The sequence below is a fragment of the Choloepus didactylus genome, chromosome 7, assembly GCF_015220235.1.
Source record: "Choloepus didactylus isolate mChoDid1 chromosome 7, mChoDid1.pri, whole genome shotgun sequence".
Lineage (NCBI taxonomy): Eukaryota > Metazoa > Chordata > Mammalia > Pilosa > Megalonychidae > Choloepus > Choloepus didactylus.
Genome location: NC_051313.1, coordinates 45,563,841 through 45,583,013, shown reverse-complemented (window position 1 = coordinate 45,583,013; position 19,173 = coordinate 45,563,841). Strand labels below are relative to the sequence as shown.

Genomic DNA, 19,173 nt, shown 5'->3' with positions numbered 1-19,173 from the left:
GTAATGAATCAATTTTATAAACCAAGTTAGCTAGAATTTGTATAATTTAAGAAAGTATTTCATTTAAAAAGTAAAAAGACAAGTAAATGAAAGTAAACTCACATACCGTTTCCCTTTCTTGAAGTGGCAACTATACTTGGGATAGTCGTACAGTTCAGTCATTCTCTCCTTGTATAAACCTCGAATAGGACACTGCTCAAGAAATGGCACAGTGATCTTGTTCTGTGCCTCCACGAAAGCCTGTGCAGAAAATTAAAATGGAAAAAGCAAGTCAAATATAGAATTTTCCACGAGAAATGTCACTTGCTAATATGTATCAGGAAAGCATATTTTCCTTTAATAAATAAAAACTAATGTATATGTGGCACTGTGTACTAGGCAAGTATTAATTTGTTTAAAACTCAGAATAACTGTATGAGAAGGTTCTTTTATTAGCCCAACTTTAAAGATGGGTAAACCGAGGCACAGAGTAGTTAAAATCTGCCCAGCATACAGCTTAGTAAGTTGTAGAGCTGGCTCCCAAATCTATGCTTTTAGCAAACACATTCCACTGCCACTCCAATCAAGCAACGTTAGTCATCTATAGTGCCAAGGTTCTAGGCTTCTTATCCAGTAGCTAGTGGTCCCAAAGGATGTCAGGCTTAAAGAAATAAAGTTAAAAATACCTAGGCAATATTTTGTCAATTTGTTTTTTGACTTGTTATCTTTCTAAGATTTCTTATCTTTCTAACACCTATCATCTTGTCAATTTCAGTTCAGAGAATTCTGCTAAACTTTGGAATTAAAAAAGATAAAAAAAATTTGGAACAAGGATGGCAATGAATAAGAACATCAAGAGTAGCTGATCAGGAAGGCCAAGAGATGGCTTGCAGGGAGTCAGGAGGGCTTGGTAGCACAGGCAGGGAAAGGGACATTTTTTAACGAAAGATCAGCTGTATCCAAACACACCCTATTTATAACAAAGCAGTTAGAAAAACTTGGCCTCATGGTAATTCACATCTGGCTATTAGTAAGTAATGAAACAAGAATAAGTGTATCAGCTCTAAATTCAATCCTCTAAAGAAGATCAACAGTCTAGACTTTAATCTGAACACATTTTCCAGCAACGAGTGGCTGCTCAGCGGGAACTAAGGAATTGTACTCTTAATCCCTGTTTGTGTGCGTGATCAAGTGGAGCCTTCGAGAAGCCCAGCCAGACACCAGCCAGCCCTTGTGTGGGTAAATCAAAGATTTAATCCAGCTCTAAATTCAATCAAAGATTTAATCAGATATGTACATGCAGGTGAAATCTCAGGGAAAATGTCAGGAAATGAAGGACATAATATATTTTGAAGGGCAGATAAAGATGCATTACTGTCAGAGTTTACTTATGGATGTATCATCAAGTCTAAGGGCCCATGAAGCTTAAGAATGGTTTTTAAATGGGTAAGATGTCATATGCTTTGGCCTCCCCTATACCCCAACCTCCAACCCTGCTCTGGAGAACTATGATTTTGTGTTAAAGAGGAAGCTGTTCTACAACTCAATAATGTGTATAACATACTTGAAAACAAGCAAACAAGAGTATAACATATGAAGACAGCAATGAACAGCCTTTTTTCTAAGAGGACCAATTCAAGAAAATAAAACTGGTATGAGTCACATTCTTATTTCATTCAAACAGAAAATAAAATTTGAATCCCACAGAAATACAATTCCAACTGCCTAGCTCTAGGGGTTGGCAAACTTCACCCTGGTCTGTTTTCCTACAGTCCTGAAGCTAAAAATAGTTTTTACATTCTTAAAGTGTGGGGGGAGAAACATAGACCTATGTGGCTTGCAAAACCTAAAGTATTTACTATACAGGCCCTTTACAGAAAGTTTGCTGACCCTACTCTACCTAAAAGTTAAAAAGAATGGTCAACGAGGCAACTGGCTTTTGATTTTTAGTTAGAAAATTGACGCATGTCTAGAAGCTATCCAGAGCAGCATTCCGGAAATCACCAACTGTGTCCAAGAGCTTGATGTCATTCTGGGGTTGAAGGTAACACCACACCCACTTTCCAGATATGGAAACGGTGGGAACATCACCTGATCAAGATAATGCAATGGGGTGGTAATAACACTGAGAATGCAATTACTTTATTCAGTCATTGCAACCTGACTGAGGGCTGGCTCCATGCCTGATAGTAAACATGGAGACAAACTGGATCCACCTGGAGGAGAAATGTGGGCAATTGGGGGCCTCTTTGATTTCCTCCAGCTTGGGCTGAGCAGGTCAGGCAAGTCAGGTGGCTGGGGCATCAAAACAGATTTAATAAGAACCTGGTGTACGTTAGTCATTGGCCATGGCATTGTGGCTAGAGAGGGGAATAGGCCATGACAAAAATCCCTGCCCCCATGGAGTTAACATCCTACAGCGGGAGACCAAAAACAAAACGAGGAGACACACCAGAGGATTGCAGAGAGATTAGTGCTGAGGATGAGCACAGGATAATCGGCTGGAGCAGTGATGCTACTCAAGGTAGCATTTGCCAACCAGTGCTGGTCCCCAAACTGTTTGCTACCAGCTCATGATGACACAAGTACAAAAACTGAGAGTCAGGGTCTAAAACCTTTATGGCAATTTCACATTGCCACGACCACTTTTAATATATTTTCCCAAAATATCAATCCATTCTGGTGTGGACTGTGAATGTAATGTAAAACTGGTTATTTGCCACAGATCCTGGAAAGCTCTGGGATAGAGGACCTCACTTTAAGTAGGATGGTCAGGGAGGCGTCCTTCTGAGGTTTTCAGCAGAAGCCTGAGAGCTGAGAGGGAGCAGCCAGGCAAAGACCAGGGAAGAGTATTCCAGGCAGAGAAAACAACCAGCACTGGGGCCTGGGTAGGGGTAGGAGCTCCACAGGACTGAAGAAGAGTAAAGAGGTCAGTGTGGCCGGGAATGATTAGGAAGAAGCACCAGCTGAAGTTGGAGAATCAGGCTACAGCACCAGCTAGGCAGATAGGAAGCTTGAATCTTTATTCTAGGTGCAAATAAGAAATGACTGGATAAGGAGACAATTATATGATCTCATTTAAGTTTTTAAAAGATTACTCTTGCTTTGGGCAGAGAATGGAGAGTAGGGGAGCAAAAATGAAAGCAGGGAGGCCAGTGGTCCAGGCAAGAGATGGGGCCACACGTGGCAGTGGGGATATCAGGAAACAGACAATGCTTTAATCACATGATGGAAAACTGAGTGCAGGACCTGGGCTTGACTTAAACCTTTAAAACATACTTGAAAATACAGTCTCTATTAATTCAGATTTTGTGATATTTCAGAAATTGTATACTTGATCAATGTTAAATTCCAAGGATATAAATGGTTACAGAAACTGGGGATTTTAAAATTTGAAACTGTGGATTGAGCCTTTAAGTATGTTCCATTAAATACCTACCATTTTTGCTTCCTAAGATTAATATACTCATATAATCTTTCATTAAAAAAGGGGGGGGTGGAGACAAGGTGTATTTTGGGGAAAGAACTGATCAAAAAGGCTTGTTGATTGACTATATGGTACATGTGGGGGATGAGTTAAAAGGAAGAAGGAAGGAAGATTCCTAGGTTTTCATTTGCACAACTGGATAAATGCTGATGCCATTTATCACACAGGAAATAGAAGGAAAGGAACAAGTTGGAATGAGGGTAGGGGGAAGGAGGAAATGAAGAGTTCCATTTTGAACCTGTTAAGTTGGACAAGCAGATGGATACACAGGAAACTAGAAGGGTCAGTGTTGGCAATGTGGTAGTCACCATCATACAGACATTTGGAGCCAGAGCCTGGATGAAACTGCCTATGGGAAAAGTGTTGATAAAGATGAGATGGGGGCTCAAGCTCAAGCCCTCCAACTACCCTGGAGTGGTACATGATTCTTGCCTTCTGGATTCACACCCACATACCATTCCCTTTTTTTGAGGATGGGCCTGTGACTTGCTTCTAACCACAAGAATATGGTTGGTAGAGCTAGATTCATGCTCGAGACTCTGGGTGGCTTTGAAACATAAGTGGCCATATTGAGAGGTCCACATGGCAAAGAGCTGAGGGTGGCCTCCAGCCAGCAAGAAGCTGGGTCTTCAGTTCATACAGCAACAAGGAAATGAATTCTGCCAACAACCTGAATGAGCTTGGAAGCAGATGCTTCCCCAGTTGAGCCTCCACATGAGAACACAGTCAGCAGATGCTGAGACTAAAGCCTGGTGAGACCCTAAGCAGACGACCCAGCTAAGGTGTGCTCCCAGAGACAGTGCGACAGAGTTTGTGTGTGTTAAGCTGCTAATTTGATGGTAATTTGTTTCACAGCCAGCAAAGGAAAACTGTAACTGAGCTCAACAGGAAAAGAAGAGAAGAAAAGAAGCCTGAGGAGGCCAGCAGGCAGGAGAGACACCAGAAATGTGTGGTATCAGAGGAGCCAGGAAAGAAATGTTTCTAGAAAGAGAAAGAAAATGTGTCAAATGTTAGTGATGAGACTGCACTGAGAAATGCGTGAGATGAGGACAAAGAAACAGCACAAGATTTGAAAACATGCAAATTATCTGTGCCTTTTTGAAGAAGGATATTGGTGATGGGCTGGGCCAAACACCAGCCAGGAGTGGGGTTGAGAGTGAGGTGAGGAAATGGGGGCAATGAGCATGGGCTACTCTTTCTTTAAAGCCAAAGGAAGAGAGAAGCAGAGTGATGGCCTCTGGAGGAATATGGTAAAGGAAGCCGTGGGCTGGAAGCTGATGAGAACCAGCCAGCTGAGGAAGATACCTGTGAAGAACTAATCAAAGCTGGTAACTGCAGAAACTGCAGCAGTGGAGGCTTTACCAGGTGGCCACCAGGGGAGTGGTTGGCCTCTACAGGGAGCAGGGACACGTCCATGGTAGTGGGAGTAGAGAAAATGGGTATGGTGTGTGTTAGTTTGCAGATTTGATGGCAATTTCCCAGAAGGGCCTCACTACTATTTCTAGCTAGTAGGGGTTCCCAGCCTGAGACCCCAGCATGCTGAGGGTTTTGGCTGGTCTCTTCCTTTCCACTGGGTGGTCCTTCTCAGGAGGTCACTTTGTTTTCTTTTTAGTTTATTTATTTTTTGTATTTTTCAGGAGTTCACTGTGAAGACTTCACTTCCATAATCCTTCTGATTTGTATCAGAATAAATTCTTTACTGAGGCCTTATGTTGGTTCTAGGAGGCCCATGGTGGGCTCAAGCATTACAGTTTGCTCAACAGATTGCTCAATTCACTCTTCTTATAAAGAGGTAGAATTGTGTCCTCTAATTGTTTTTCTATTTTGCTTTGCTTCTATTAGATTTCTCATGGTGCAATCACAACTACCCACAGCAGAATCTATCTCACACTAAAGCAGACACAACTGGCTTTCCTCATTTAAAATGTTCATAAAACCCCAGGCCTAATAACGCTACTAAATAATTCTAGGACTAATATACATCCAATGTTGTCACCTCCCACCTGAGAACTGTTAGTGAATTACTTCAAATAGAGCAATACTGAAGGACTGCACCCTTCCAAGTCAAATATTGAGATGCAAATACCAAAAATATTCAAATTCCTAAAAGTCTCAAGTTCTTTTGTAACACACATCTTAGTAACTTGAGAAAATTCTTTTCATGAAAGTGGGTGGTAAATTTTCTGTAGAGAGGCTTTGTTGAATTTAGGTTTTGGCAGAATGCCAATAATGTTTATGATATTTTACCCCAGAAAATACTTTTTTGATCATTTATGGATTTACCAGCTCTGGCTTCTTGGCCTAAAATTTAGAACAGATTTTGGACAAAGGGAGAAGAGAGGCAAAGACAGAGAAAAACAAAACAAAACAAAACAAAACACTGGAGGAATTACACAATGATAAGGAAGCAGGGTGGGGAGAAATCAAATTCTCTTCTTTTTCAAGAAGTTTCAGCATCCAGAGTGACACTCCAGGCAGGGTGTTATTAAAATGACTAAAACATGAAAGTCTATTAATGGTACACGAAACTGAGCCTTTAAAGAGGATCAACACTTTAGATTTTAATCTGAACATATTTTCCTAGCAAAGAGTGACTGCTCAGTGGAAGCTAAGGAATTGTAGACATATCCCTGTTTGTGTGCACAATCAAGCAGAGCCTTCTAGAGGCCCAGCCAGACACCTGCCAGCCCTTGTATGGGTAAATCAACTTGGGTCCTCACTGGGGCTGGTTATATGGTTACCCAAAGGGGAAAAAAGCAGAAACCACATTTTACCTTAGATTCGAGCCTTGCTCTCAAATCTAGTCATTATCAGAGAGCCTGTACAAAACTAAAACTTTAACCCCATTTGGCTCAGTTCTCTGGTGTCCACCCTACTGACCGGAAACCTAGGGAGGAGAGGGATGATTTGCATCTCAAATCCAAACCCAGTCAAAAACCCAACCATGCAGAAATCAAACGCACACACACCCTCTCCCGAATAACTCTTACATCAATGGGAGAATCCGAATGACAACAAGAATATTTAGAAAATAAGAAAAACAAGACAAATTATCCACTAAAATTTACGGGATGTGACAAAACTGTTGGGAGTTGACATCTGTTTCTTTTTGGTACCTTTGGGAAGTGCCACTGATAGAGAGAGGGTGGGTGGGCAGGTGACAGTAGTTGGAATAGGAACATCCCTTCCATCTCCCCTCCTCCACCCAGACCCAGGGCAGAAAGTGGTCCATGGCCAGTCTAAGGACTTGCTAGCCTGACTCCCACACACCAGGGTAACTGATCTGTTCCAGTTCTGCAGCACTGAGTTCAGGAGTGCACCTGGAAAAGGCTATGTCAGCTTGGGAGACTGAATGTTGGTGCCTGGGAGAGGCATGTCCTGAAGGACAGCAATCACACCAGGACTGATGAAGCATGTCTAGCCCAGGTGAAGGGCTTTATATCTAAATGAAAAGGGTAGGTCTGAAAGTGACAGGGTTCAGAAAGTTTGGGGTCACCCTCTCTCTCAGTCAGATTTTATCTTCTATAATCATGCATTCCCAGTAAGGATTCTAGAAACAGGTAGATTGCACCTTCCTCAGTCATAGATAATGTTATTGACGCCTCTGTCTGTAAACTAGCTATGCTAACTCCCTTCTAACCTCCTTAATATAAGTAAACTGTTGATTTCCATAAGTGGCATCTTTCCCTTGATTCTTATGCATAGGCAATAGTCAACAAAGTAGTTGTGTATCCAAGTAGGGTGATCCTTTTTCAAGGACAGAGATGACATTGGAAGGTGACATTGGAGATTTGGGTCTATAAAGTTCCAAAAGGGAGAAGCTGCTGGAAAACAAAACCCACAGAGAAAAGCAGATGACCTAAGAGATAAAAAGAGAGCTTCCCAAGAATACCATGTGCACGCCTGGATTCAGCTGTGCCTTGAGACACATACATACCCTGGGCTTTAATTACATGAGCCTATCAACTCCTTCTTTTATATCAACTAGTTTGAGTTGAGTTTCAGGCACCACCAATCAAGAGTCCTGACTAATACAGCTCTTCTTCAGTTTGCTGAGCAAAGAGGTGAAGTTGGTTGAACATGATCAGGCTGGCAAGAGGAGGAGGTGATAGAAGCTTGCTCAAGGGCTAGCCAGGGAAGCCCAAAGAAGGTATCTTCCCAGCAGGTATTTTATTGTTGAATAACAAGGAGTGAAATCAAACTACAAGTTCAAATGAAAAGGTTTTAAAGTTAAAAAAAAAAAAAAAAAACTAGAAAAATTTTAAAGTATAACATAAATCCTAGAAGTGCTTCTTTAAAAGAAAAAAAAAAAAGCGCACATTCAACCAAAGTTCTGGCTAAACTAATGAAGGAAAAGAGAGAAAATACAGATAGTCAAAATGAGAAATGATTAAAAAAAAAAAACCACAGACAGGAAGAGTAAAGTCATTATAAGAGCATATTACACATAACCTTATGCTAATAAATTTTAACATCTATGAAGAGAGAATTTCTGAACAGAACAATAGCCATGAAAGAAAACGGGAAAAGAATTCAAGAATTAATTGCAAAACATGAAACTGTACTAGACAATTCTAAAGATGAGTTCTTTCAAACTCTCAAGAAGCAGGTAATTTTCATGCTATTTAAACTGTTCAATAGTAAGTGCAACGGCTAGTACTTATTAAGCACTTACTGTGTGCCTACCACTTTGCTGAATGGTTCAAAAACAGTTATTAATTTTCACCACAACCATATAAGATGGTTTTCATCAAATTACAAATCAGAAAATTGAAGTTTAGAGGGGTTAAAAAACATGATCAATGTCACACATCTAGAAAAATTGGGGAGCCAAGATTCAAACTTAAATTTCTAACTTGAAAGCCACTCATTTAACTGACTATATATTAGTGACGTCCCGTGAATAAACAGGTTCCAAGATCTCTAAGGGGTTGCATGAGTTGCTGGAGATGATTGGACAGAAAGAGAGGCCAAAAGAAGGGAGACAAGTTAAGAAGTACCTGAAAGTCTAGCTCAGTGACCAATGCATTCCTGAGCCAAGGAAGCATCAGCAGGAATGGAAACCAAGAGAAAAGTATAAGAGATTTTACAGAAGCAGAACTGGAGTTCCAGGGAATTGTGTACATGATTGAGTACATAAAGAACTGGATTAAATGGTCAGAGCACCACACAGGATTATGGAGACGAGTCCCAGACACCTTTATGATGACGTGTAGCTTGATTTCCTGCAATAAGAAAAAGTAGAACCACAAATACTGTCCCTCCAATTCACAAAGGTGCTATCAACAACACTGAGGCATCTAGCAGAACTTAAGTTCCCTGAGAGTGAGACTTATATAAATTAAAACCGTTATCATCATTCTCTAATTGTGCCTAAGCATTCTCTAGAGAAGTTTCCCAAACCTCCCAGTTCTTAACAATCACCTGCAGTGCTTGGGAAATAGAGATCCAGAAGTGCCTCAAAACTTGAATTAACAAGTGCCCTTGGTAGTTTTTTTGACTGTGAGCTTTCTCTCTGGATATCGCAGAATGGGGGCGATGAACAGATTTTAGGTACCAAAGTATGAAAAAGGGGTGGGGGGACAGCTTTGGAGAACTCAGTTATCTTAGTTCTCCAGTTGTTAGTTCTTTAACAACTGTTTTTCCCAAAGATACCATATCTGATGTCAGGTCTCTATGGCAGGAGTTTCCACGTTTCACCTAGCACTGCTAATGGTACCTTTGATTTCCGGTTATTCAACCCTCTGTCACTCGTTCAGGAGACTGAGTCCCAGGAAAGTGAGTCTTGATTGGCCAAGCTTTTGATATGTGTTTCACTCTTGGCAGGGGCAGGGAAGATTTGGTTGACACCCCAGGGATCGTCTGGCAGGGCATTTCTCATAGAAAAACTGTAGATGACTGAAACCAAAGCTGAGTAACTGTGGACAAGTTAAACCTCAATGATAAGTGTAGACAAGTACTTAAGCATTTCAAATGGTTTACAGACTCTTCTTTTCTAAAACGGAGTCTTCTCTAGTAGTAAACAGAGGGAGCTAAGTCCCAGCCTCCAAGTGGCTCAGCCTCCTCTTGGGCCCTGACCTCTAGCTGCTCAAAGGTTAAGTGGCTTGCCCACCTCCAATCTCTGGTCCTTCCCCGATGAAATGTAAATTCCTCAGGCAGGAACCACATCTGCCTTGTTTATGACAACATGTCCCCTCACTTAACCTGCTATTTGACACAGGGGGCACCCAGGCAAACTTAGGGCAGGCAGGGAAGGGAAGGGCACATATGGAGAGAGAAGAGAGAATAGAACCACAGTGGGTCTTGGGCATTTAGGGAGCCAGAGCCCTTTCTCTCTCCCCAGTGTCCTCCCTTCTTAGTGGGATGGAAACTCCAGGTAGCAGTCCTGCCCTGACATCCTTGTCATAAATTCCCTATTTGCTTAACTTAACCAGAATCAATTTCTGTTGCTTGGATCAAAAACACCAACTTTTACCGAAAGCAAGAGAAAAGAGGTAGAAAAAGAAAAGGGAAAGATGGCACTTAGAAAAGAGGGGTGGCCTGGTTCCCGCAACTTCCTCATACTTCGTGATGTTGATCCCATCCAGAGATCAAAAGGAGGTCATTTCCTTAAGACCTACTTCAATTATGGCTTTATGAGAAGTATGTCCATAAACTGTAATAAGGCTAAACATTTCCATAGGAGGAGCGAGACATTTAAGACCTCAGCAGTCTTAGAGACTAAGTCAATATGTGGTAATATATTTCGTTAAAGCATTTCCCATTTTCCCTAGAGAAGGGATAGCCTACAGTCTTAATTCTCAAGCCAGGTCCCTACATGAAACATTAATGAATGGGTGGAAAGTCATTTCCCAGGCCAGTTTTACCAGTGAGGTTCACAAGGCACCAATTAAAAGGGATGCTACCAAATGGCTTTAAAGTAATCTTTGGCCCAGTTTAATCCTTGCACTTTAGAACAATGAAACCACTTAGATGCCACAGTTCTGCTGAAATTCAATGTTTAGAATGTATCTTTTTCTGAGGAAACAAACAAACAAACAACCTAGAGTTCAAAAGAGAAATTCTGCTTAGTTTGTGGATGGAAATAAAGAAAAGAGTGCCTTTAAAGTTAAGTACTCCTTAAAGGACTAGAACTGAAATTCCTGTGTCCCAATACATTTAAGCATCAGTACCCAACTGCATCATCTTTGCATAGAGCTTTGCCATATGTGTAGAATGAAGTTTACATGCATTTCCTCACTTGGATGCAATTACAACCTTGGAGCTAGAAGAGCTGGGTATGATTTTACTCATTTTATAGATGAAGATGTTGAGGCCTGGGCTAGGTAGTTTGCTATGATCATACAAGAAAATGGAAGACCAAGGATGACAATCTGTATCTTCTGACTTCTAGTCTCATTTGGCTAATATCCCATTCCTCCTTGCTGCCTCCCAATGGAAGACACATCAGAAGTGCCTGTGAACTCACACATAGAAGGGAATACCCACAAAGAAGATGTTCCCAGTTTACCCCAAAGTCTTCACAGACCACCACAAACCCAAAACAGCCTTTCATACCATCAATTTATTCCAGATGTTCCTCAGCTCCAGAAGTAAGTTATAAATGCTGACTTTTTGCTTAGAGGCATTTGCCTAGATGCCAAGATTCTGCAAGTCCTGGGAGCAAGCTTTCCCTCTGTTGTATCTTCTTTGGCCTAACAACATGGTGGCCCGTTGGGGACATGCAAGCAGAGAGGTGAACCCCTGCTCACCTCACTCCCCACTAGTTCTCCCAGAGGTTGGCTCTGGATCCACATGAGGGAAAGTACATTGTTCAGGTAGAGCGAGGCCAGGGTAACACCAGAATGGAGTGGAAACGCCTCATGCTACACATTTCTAGGGTTAACCTTAAAAAACAAAAACAAACCATCTGATTTCCAGATAGACAAGGAAGGGCACCAGGGAAACTGGTGCTTAACTCTCCAAACTTTGTTCTCCACTGACCACTGTGACATTAAAAGATCTCCAGAGACATAGGCTAGGCCTGCCTATAATTTTGCCTGAGAGTCTCCCCCTGAATGCCTCTTTGTTGCTCAGATGTGGCCCTCTCTCTCTAGCTAAGCCAACTTGAAAGATGAAATCACTGCCCTCCCCCTACGTGGGATCTGACATCCAGGGGCATAAATCTCCCTGGCAACGCGGAATATGACTCCCAGGGGGAATCTAAACCCAGCACTGTGGGATGGAGAACATCTTCTTGACCAAAAGGGGGATGTGAAAGGAAATGAAATAAGCTTCAGTGGCTGAGAGATTCCAAAAGGAGCCGAGAGGTCACTCTGCTGGGCACTCTTACGCACAATATAGACAACCCTTTTTAGGTTCTAATGAATTGGAATAGCTAGCAGTAAATACCTGAAACTATCAAACTACAACCCAGAACCCTTGAATCTTGAAGACGATTGTATAAAGATGTAGCTTATGAGGGATGTGTTTGGGAAAGCCATATGACCACACTCCCCTTTGTCCAGTGTATGGATGAGTGAGTAAAAAAATTGAGGCAAAAAAAAAAAAGCACCCAGTGCTCTTTTTTACTTTAATTGTTCTTTTTCACTTTCATTTTTATTCTTATTATTTTTGTGTGTGTGGTAATGGAAATGTTCAAAAATTAATTTTGGTGATGAACGCACAACCATATAATGGTACTGTGAACAACTGAATGTACGCTTTGTATGACTGCATGGTATGTGAATATATCTCAATAAAAATGAATTTAAAAAAATATCTCCAGAGAAATCCTAGGATATTAAAGTATCCTAGAAATGGCTAGAAATTGACTAGGATTTAAATCTTTCCTGCAAAGGAAGGAAGTCAAATGTTGGGACAGAAAAGGAATGTGACATTTCTAGGTTTCTTGCCCTGTGAGAACGAAGGACATCTGTTCTCTCTACCCTTTAGAGCCCTTAATCAGCAGGTGGAATGAATGGGTTACTTCTAACCAGGCAGCCAATGGGAGAATGGGAAGGAGGGCAAATAATGCCTTAGAAAAGAATACCTTTGTTATGTATTCCTTTGATCCTCTCTGAAATGGTGATTTTATGTTTATTTTAGAAGGAATGAACATCCACAGAATACTTTTTTTTTTGCTGGTTCCTCTTAGAGTTCTTCTCTCAAGATTCAAAAGGGAAAATGGAGCTGCTGTTACTCTCATTTTGCCCAGGGAAGTGCTCAGAAAAAAGAAATAAATTTAATCATTAGATACATATGAAGCTGATAGTCTGTATTTGGTTAACTCATGTACCAAGGCCCCAGGAGAGAGAGCTTTTGTGAAAGCCAGACTTGAAAACTAAGGACAATTAAGACAACTATCCCATGAAAAGTGTAAATTTTTCCTTTCTTTATCTTCCTTCCCTTCAGTAATTCAGTAACAACTTCCAGAATATTCAGCTAATAAGTTGAAGCCATTATAAGACAGGATAACACGGGGAGATTCTTCAGGAGGTCTCAAGGACATTGCTTTATAACAGGAGGACCCTGGGATTGGAAAACTAAGCTCAGAGAGGTAAAGAGAATTTATCACTACTGGGGACTGAATCATGCCCCCCACAAAAGGCATGTTCAGGCCCAACCCCTGGTCCCAACGGTATGAACTTGTTTGTAAACAGGGTTTTTGAAGATGTTGTTAGTTAAGATGTGCCCAAACTGAACGAGGGTGGGCCTTAATCCAATATGACTGAGGTCCTCATAAGCAAAGGAAATGGGGCAGAAAGAGAGAGAAGCCACAGGGAACAGCCAGAAGCTGGAAATCAGTGGAACCCGGAAGAGAAAGAAGACGCTTCCATGTGCATTACCACGTGAGAGAAGAGTCAATGACCGTCCATCGGCAGCTGGCCCCAGAACGCCACAGTCTTCAGGGAGAAAGCATGGCCTTACTCATCCCTTGATTTTAGACGTCTGGCCTCAAAACTGTAAGTCAATAAATTCCTGTTACTGAAGCCAACCCACTGCATGCTATCTGTTTCAGAAGCCAGGAAACTAAAACAATCAGGAAGGGGGCAACTGGTATAATGTGGGCTGACTGGCAGCACAATGGGTGAAGAGACCAGGAAAGAATAATGCTGATATTACTGTTCTCAGAGAGATCTGAGTGAGAGCACTGCTGCCTCAGCATTGAAGCAAACTCCAAGGACCTGAGGGTCAGTGCAGGGCTGGAGGGAAGAGCAGCCCCCTTGCCACTAAACACCAAAGTTTCCCTCTGGACATGGAGTCCATTTCCCAACAAAGAATATACACTGATTTTTGAAAGTCTCTGGATTTGGCAATTGGGCACTGCTGATCTCAAAGAGAACCGTTCACAGAGATGGGAGCTCTTTTGGAGAGTGGTGATATGAGAGAGAGGAAGTTTCAGCTACGTTGAGGGTCACGTAGAGTGGCTTACGACAGGCAAAGGGAGAGGCCATGATAAAATAAGATCTGAGCAGGGAATCTTCGAAGAGGCCAGGAGACTGTGAGGGGAAAAGGCTGTGAAGAGATAAGGCATACCGTGGGGACTTGGGGCTCGCAGGTTTGTTTGCCATGGGAAACTGGTACATGCACTAGAGGGAAATTTAGGAAGCTAGAGATTAGGAAGTCTACATGCACAGGTGAATGCCAATGGGTGGGGGATACAGTAGGGGTGGGGTGGGCAGAGCCTTGTTATTAGTAGACTGAAGGCTTAAGTTACCATAATGTCAAAATGTCGGGGTGCAGCCAGACTGCTGCCAACTTCCTTCTGAACTCTGCAAAGGACAAGCTGGAAATGCTTGCTAAATGGGAAATGTGGGCTAAATGGCTGTCAGGACCTGCCTGTTTTATTGCCTAGTGTTTTAGTTTGCTGAAGCTGACGGAATGCAGTATCCCAGAAATGGGTTGGCTTTTACAATGGGGATTTATGACTTTACAAGTTTAGTTCTGAGGCGGTGAAAATGTCCAAATGAAGGCATCAACAGGCGATGCTTTCTGACTGAAGACTGGCTACTGGCAAGCCTCAGCTCCTCTGTCACATGGCCAGGCACGTGGCGACATCTGCTGGTCTCTCTTTTCCCTGGGAATTTGTTGAGTCCAGCTTCTGGCTTCAGTGGCTTCCTCTCTGTTTCCTGTGTGTCCTCTCAGCTTCTCTGGGTGTGTTTTTTTTTTTTTCCTCTCTCTCTTTGTCTTTTATCCTCATATAAAGGATTCCAGTAAGAAGATTAAGACTCACTCTGAATGAGTTGGGTAGCATCTCAACTTAGGATTCTACTCACCCAAAGATCCTACTTACAATGGGTCCACGCCCACAGAAATGGGTTAAATTTAAGAACATGATCTTTTCTGGGGTCCACACAGCTTAAAACCATCACACCTCATCTCCACAGTCATTTTTAATGACTGCAAATCTCCCTCTCAGGCACTTTATGCTGAAAAAACTTCCAGAGTTACCCTGATGTCCCATGTACATCAGTGAGATTTCACTCTGGTCCTTACCATACTTAATAGACAACTAGAGTTGCTTTTAACCCAGAGCTTTCCCTTAATCTTTTTTTTTCAATTTGAATTTTCATACAGTGAAGATTCTTCCAGAATAGTTTCTATAAAGACTTTTTTTTTCAAGTTGTAATCATTTGAAGCACTGTGATCCTTCTCTTGTTTACTATTCTACCATAAGCAGATTTTCATGCTAGTAAGCAATCTTTATAATCCATCATTTTAATAGACACACGATATTTCATCAAGCAGACTCATATTCTGCTTAATCACTTCATATTTGCTGAAAATGCATATTATTTCCAATTTTCACTATTACAAATAATACTCCATGCTGCTTCTTTTCTACACCTCCATATTCCTGACAGTGACATTATTAATCTCCCAGTAGGCTTGAAATCTCCTCTTCATTCTCTTTTTGTTGTTGCTACCAAATGAGTTCCTATCTCAGTACTGACAGGACAAATGGCTGCTACTGATTTTACATTTTTTCTGTACCTTGTCACTTCACTGAACTCATTAATTTTAATAAGTTTTCATTTGTTTCCCTTAGGTTGTCTAGATACATAATCAAATAAGCTACAATTAATGATAATGCTATTTTCTTCTCTACCAAATTTTGAGTCATGTTTTATTGTATTGGTCAAAGCTTTGCAAAAGATATAAAAATAGTAGCGTAGCAACAGAGAATATTCGAGCCTAGTGTTTAAGCTGTTTTGAAGATGTGCCAAGACATTAAAACATTATTCCTACTTTTAGTTTTGGATTTTTCTCCGATGTCTTTTTAATATCAACTAGAGTAATTATATAGCTGTATTTAATTATTAATATTAAACTGTTCTTGAATTCCTGTGATAAATTCTGCTTTTTTTCCCTGCTAATATTTATTTCTATTTTTTATGTCTATATTCACAAGAAAGGTTGGTCCATATCTTCATTGTCCAATCAGATAGCCACTAGCCACATACGATTATTGAGTAACTTAAATGTGGTTGGTCTGAATTGAGATGTGCTGTAAGTGTAAAATATACACTAGATTTCAAAAAACTTAGTTCAAGAAAAAGAATGCAAAATATCTTAACAATATTTTATGTTGGTTACATCTTGACATGGCAGTAAATTTTTAATATATTGGATTTTAAAATACATTACTAAATTTAATTTCACCTGTTTCCTTTTCTTAATGTGGCAACTAGAAAATTTTAAATTGCATACGTGGCTTGCAGCATATATCTATTGGGAAGATAGCTCAACAGTATCTCTGTTTTCACATCAGGGATGGATTTACCTCAGAGAATCAACTGAGCTATGTGTGATCTTCTACAATCTGGAACATTTGCTATGAAGCAGGGTTATATGGACCTTGACAGGTTGAAAGGACCCACCCAGATTCAATTCTTCTTCCATCTGCGTTTCTGAGATTTTTCTAAACTACAAGTCTGCTCTGACATTCTTTTATAAAGGATAAAACCTTAAATGCCAGGCACTGTCAGAATTGGATAACCTATATTAAATACCAGATTAAATCAAAGATAGCATTTTAGATCTTAGTATCAAAGAGCCACAGATATTTCTTACTTTTTGACTGGTTTTTATCGACAGTGTAACAAGCAGAATTTTCTTTGTTCTTGGAGGCTACATGAAGCTTCTCTTCCTATACCAAGGTATGATTAATATGCCCTTGTGTATATTATATATATGAGTAGAAAATATTCATGCAGCTTTTCATCTTATTAGAAAAACACACACTACCTTTTCAACATGAGACCAAAATTTAATTCATTATCTCCTAGATGATAAACTGGCCCTTGTCAATTATAAGCCTGTTTAGAAAGGAGTAAGAAAGGAATGTATCCAGAATGCAGACGGAAGGCATAAGCTTCACACCCCCTCTGACAGCTGAGGAATGTTGTCTGAACAGGCTGGGGTAGGAGTAGGGGGCCAGCTCACGGTCCATGCACGAGGGCCTACAGAGTCACACGAAAGCACGGACATGAATAACGCCCTAGAGCTTGCATCCCTAAAGCTATTACACTGCAGTCCTTGTTCTTTTATTTATATTTAACGGTGAGGATGATAACTACCTGGGCTACTGGGGTTCTACCCCTGGCTCCGCACTTACTAGCTAAGTGACCTCGGATAAGTTCTCAATCACTCAGTACCTCAATTTCTTCATCTGTAAAATGGGGGTGAATATAAAACTACCTATTTCAGAGTTTGAGAATTAAATGAGATACGGTAGGCAAAGCTCTTGGTTAAAATAAGCTCTCTGGCACATAGCAAGCCTCTAATAAATGTATACCATGAAAAAATAGTATATGTGCCAATGTTATTAGCTTCTATCAAGTGCTAACTGTAAGATCACTAACTAGGAGCTTGGCATCCACTAATAAATGGCTTGTCACCCATGGGACCAATTATTATCAATCAACGACAACACAGTGTCCATTTATTAATACGTCAACAAAGCTGGGTCATTTGACATGCTGTATTACTCAGAAAATCACCATCAAAGGCTGAAGAAATCAGGTTGCATCCAATACCTCAGACAAAGTAATCATCAGATCGCCTTTGCAGACAGTTTTTCCAACAGATGCACAGGAATTTCATTCCCTTTCCTGGTGCTTTTTATCCATTAGAGTCTATGCAGTTGCTAGTGACTTCCCACTCCCAGGCTCAATCCCTCATTTCTCAGCTCCGTCCCAATGCTGAGTGATTTGTTAAGTCAGTCTTGTTAGCAGAGTTTGAGGAGGGAAGGCAGCGCCTCGCTCCTCCTACCTTATCTGAGGAGTGCTACATAAGCCTTTGCCTGCTCCCGACCGAAGCTACCCATGGTTCTCATTTTGAATCTCTACCCGTCATACACTTTAATAACTCAATGCTTCTTAAAAGGGAAAACTCAAATGCCAATCATTTTCACCCATGAAACCTTTGTCTTGACTCGAAGGGAATTAGGAAGAGGGAGAAAAGTAGGACTGTGCAAGAAGTAAAAGCCATGAGGGAAAAAATCTCAGAGGTGGCGTTGTTGCCTGCTTCAGGTGATCTAAAGGATAGGGCACGACGCTGTTGCAAGCGCTTCTGCAGGAGAGAAACCCCAAAAACAGCAGGTCACAGAGGGTAGAAAGGAAGCAGGCCAGCCAGCAAGTGGGGACGGAGGATTATACTTGAGCAGGAGACCTCCTCCTCCTTCCATGTTCCCCTCCTGCATAGAGCATTGTGCCCTGGATAAGCTCTTCTCTTGTCAAGCTCTTTCCCAAGGATATAAAGGTGATAGGATCTGCAACCCTACTGACCAGGAAGTGGGGGAGAGGAGGTAAGAGTCCAAATCCCGTTTGCCAAGTCCACATCAGGAGCAAATGTTTTCTTGGCATTATAATTTGGAAATCTGAATTCAGTTCTCCAAAGAAACACTGACATATATGGTAGCAAGGAACTACAAGGTACAGAAAGAGATTAGATACAGGCTTTTGGAGGCTGCCCTGGAAAACTACTCAGAATGGATTTAACTTTTTTTTTTCTTTAATGGAAAATGTACTCTGGGATTCTAAAGATGCTCAAATAAACTTCTGGAATAGTAAGCATACTAGAAACTTTATATATATGTGTATGTGTGTATGTTCTTATGGACTAAGTAATATGCAAGTATGATTACATAAATAAAAGAGTCAAAGAACTTAAGGTAAACTTGAGAAACACTATTCCTTCTCCCAAGGGAAATTAATCAACCACACCAAGCATATATCAATGACAAGCCCCAAATGTCAAAAAAAGACCTGGGCACTCTAAAAGGGAAAAATATCCAAGGGACACAGCCCTTAAGGATAGCTCCATAAATGAAATGAGACTTCACCTGGGTCCTCAAAATACTTTTTCTCTAAAAGAACAGGGATGCTTTAGGTTTTTAGACAGAGAAGAAAATTCTCCCCACTACTTCTAAAAAATAATTTAGCTGTTTTTTTCATTATTCCTTTAAAATCAATAAGTAATCTAGAACCAACATTTGTTTTTCATGACCTGATATTTATTTGTTCAGTATATGAAGTTTTCTTTTATTTGGGAAAAAAATGCTTTTGGCAATTTTTTCCATTACATTAATTTTGTCTAGATTTTCATTTTTCTTTGGTAAAAATCAGTTCTCCTCCTCTCTCTTTCTAATACTTTCATGTCCAATAGTTGGTCCATCAGTTTTACTATAAGCCATAAACATTACAAAAAACAGATACTTGATC

The 19,173-nt window shown here is 40.8% G+C and overlaps 1 protein-coding gene across 1 annotated transcript in view; it reads right to left on the bottom strand.

Annotated features, from left to right (window-relative positions):
• Positions 1-19,173, bottom strand: part of LOC119540550 (prolyl endopeptidase) — a 109,810-nt gene that overhangs the window by 84,507 nt on the left and 6,130 nt on the right. The window contains exon 4 of the mRNA XM_037844642.1: positions 107-240. Coding sequence (XP_037700570.1) covers positions 107-240 — 134 coding nt within the window. The remainder of the gene's footprint in view (positions 1-106; positions 241-19,173) is intronic.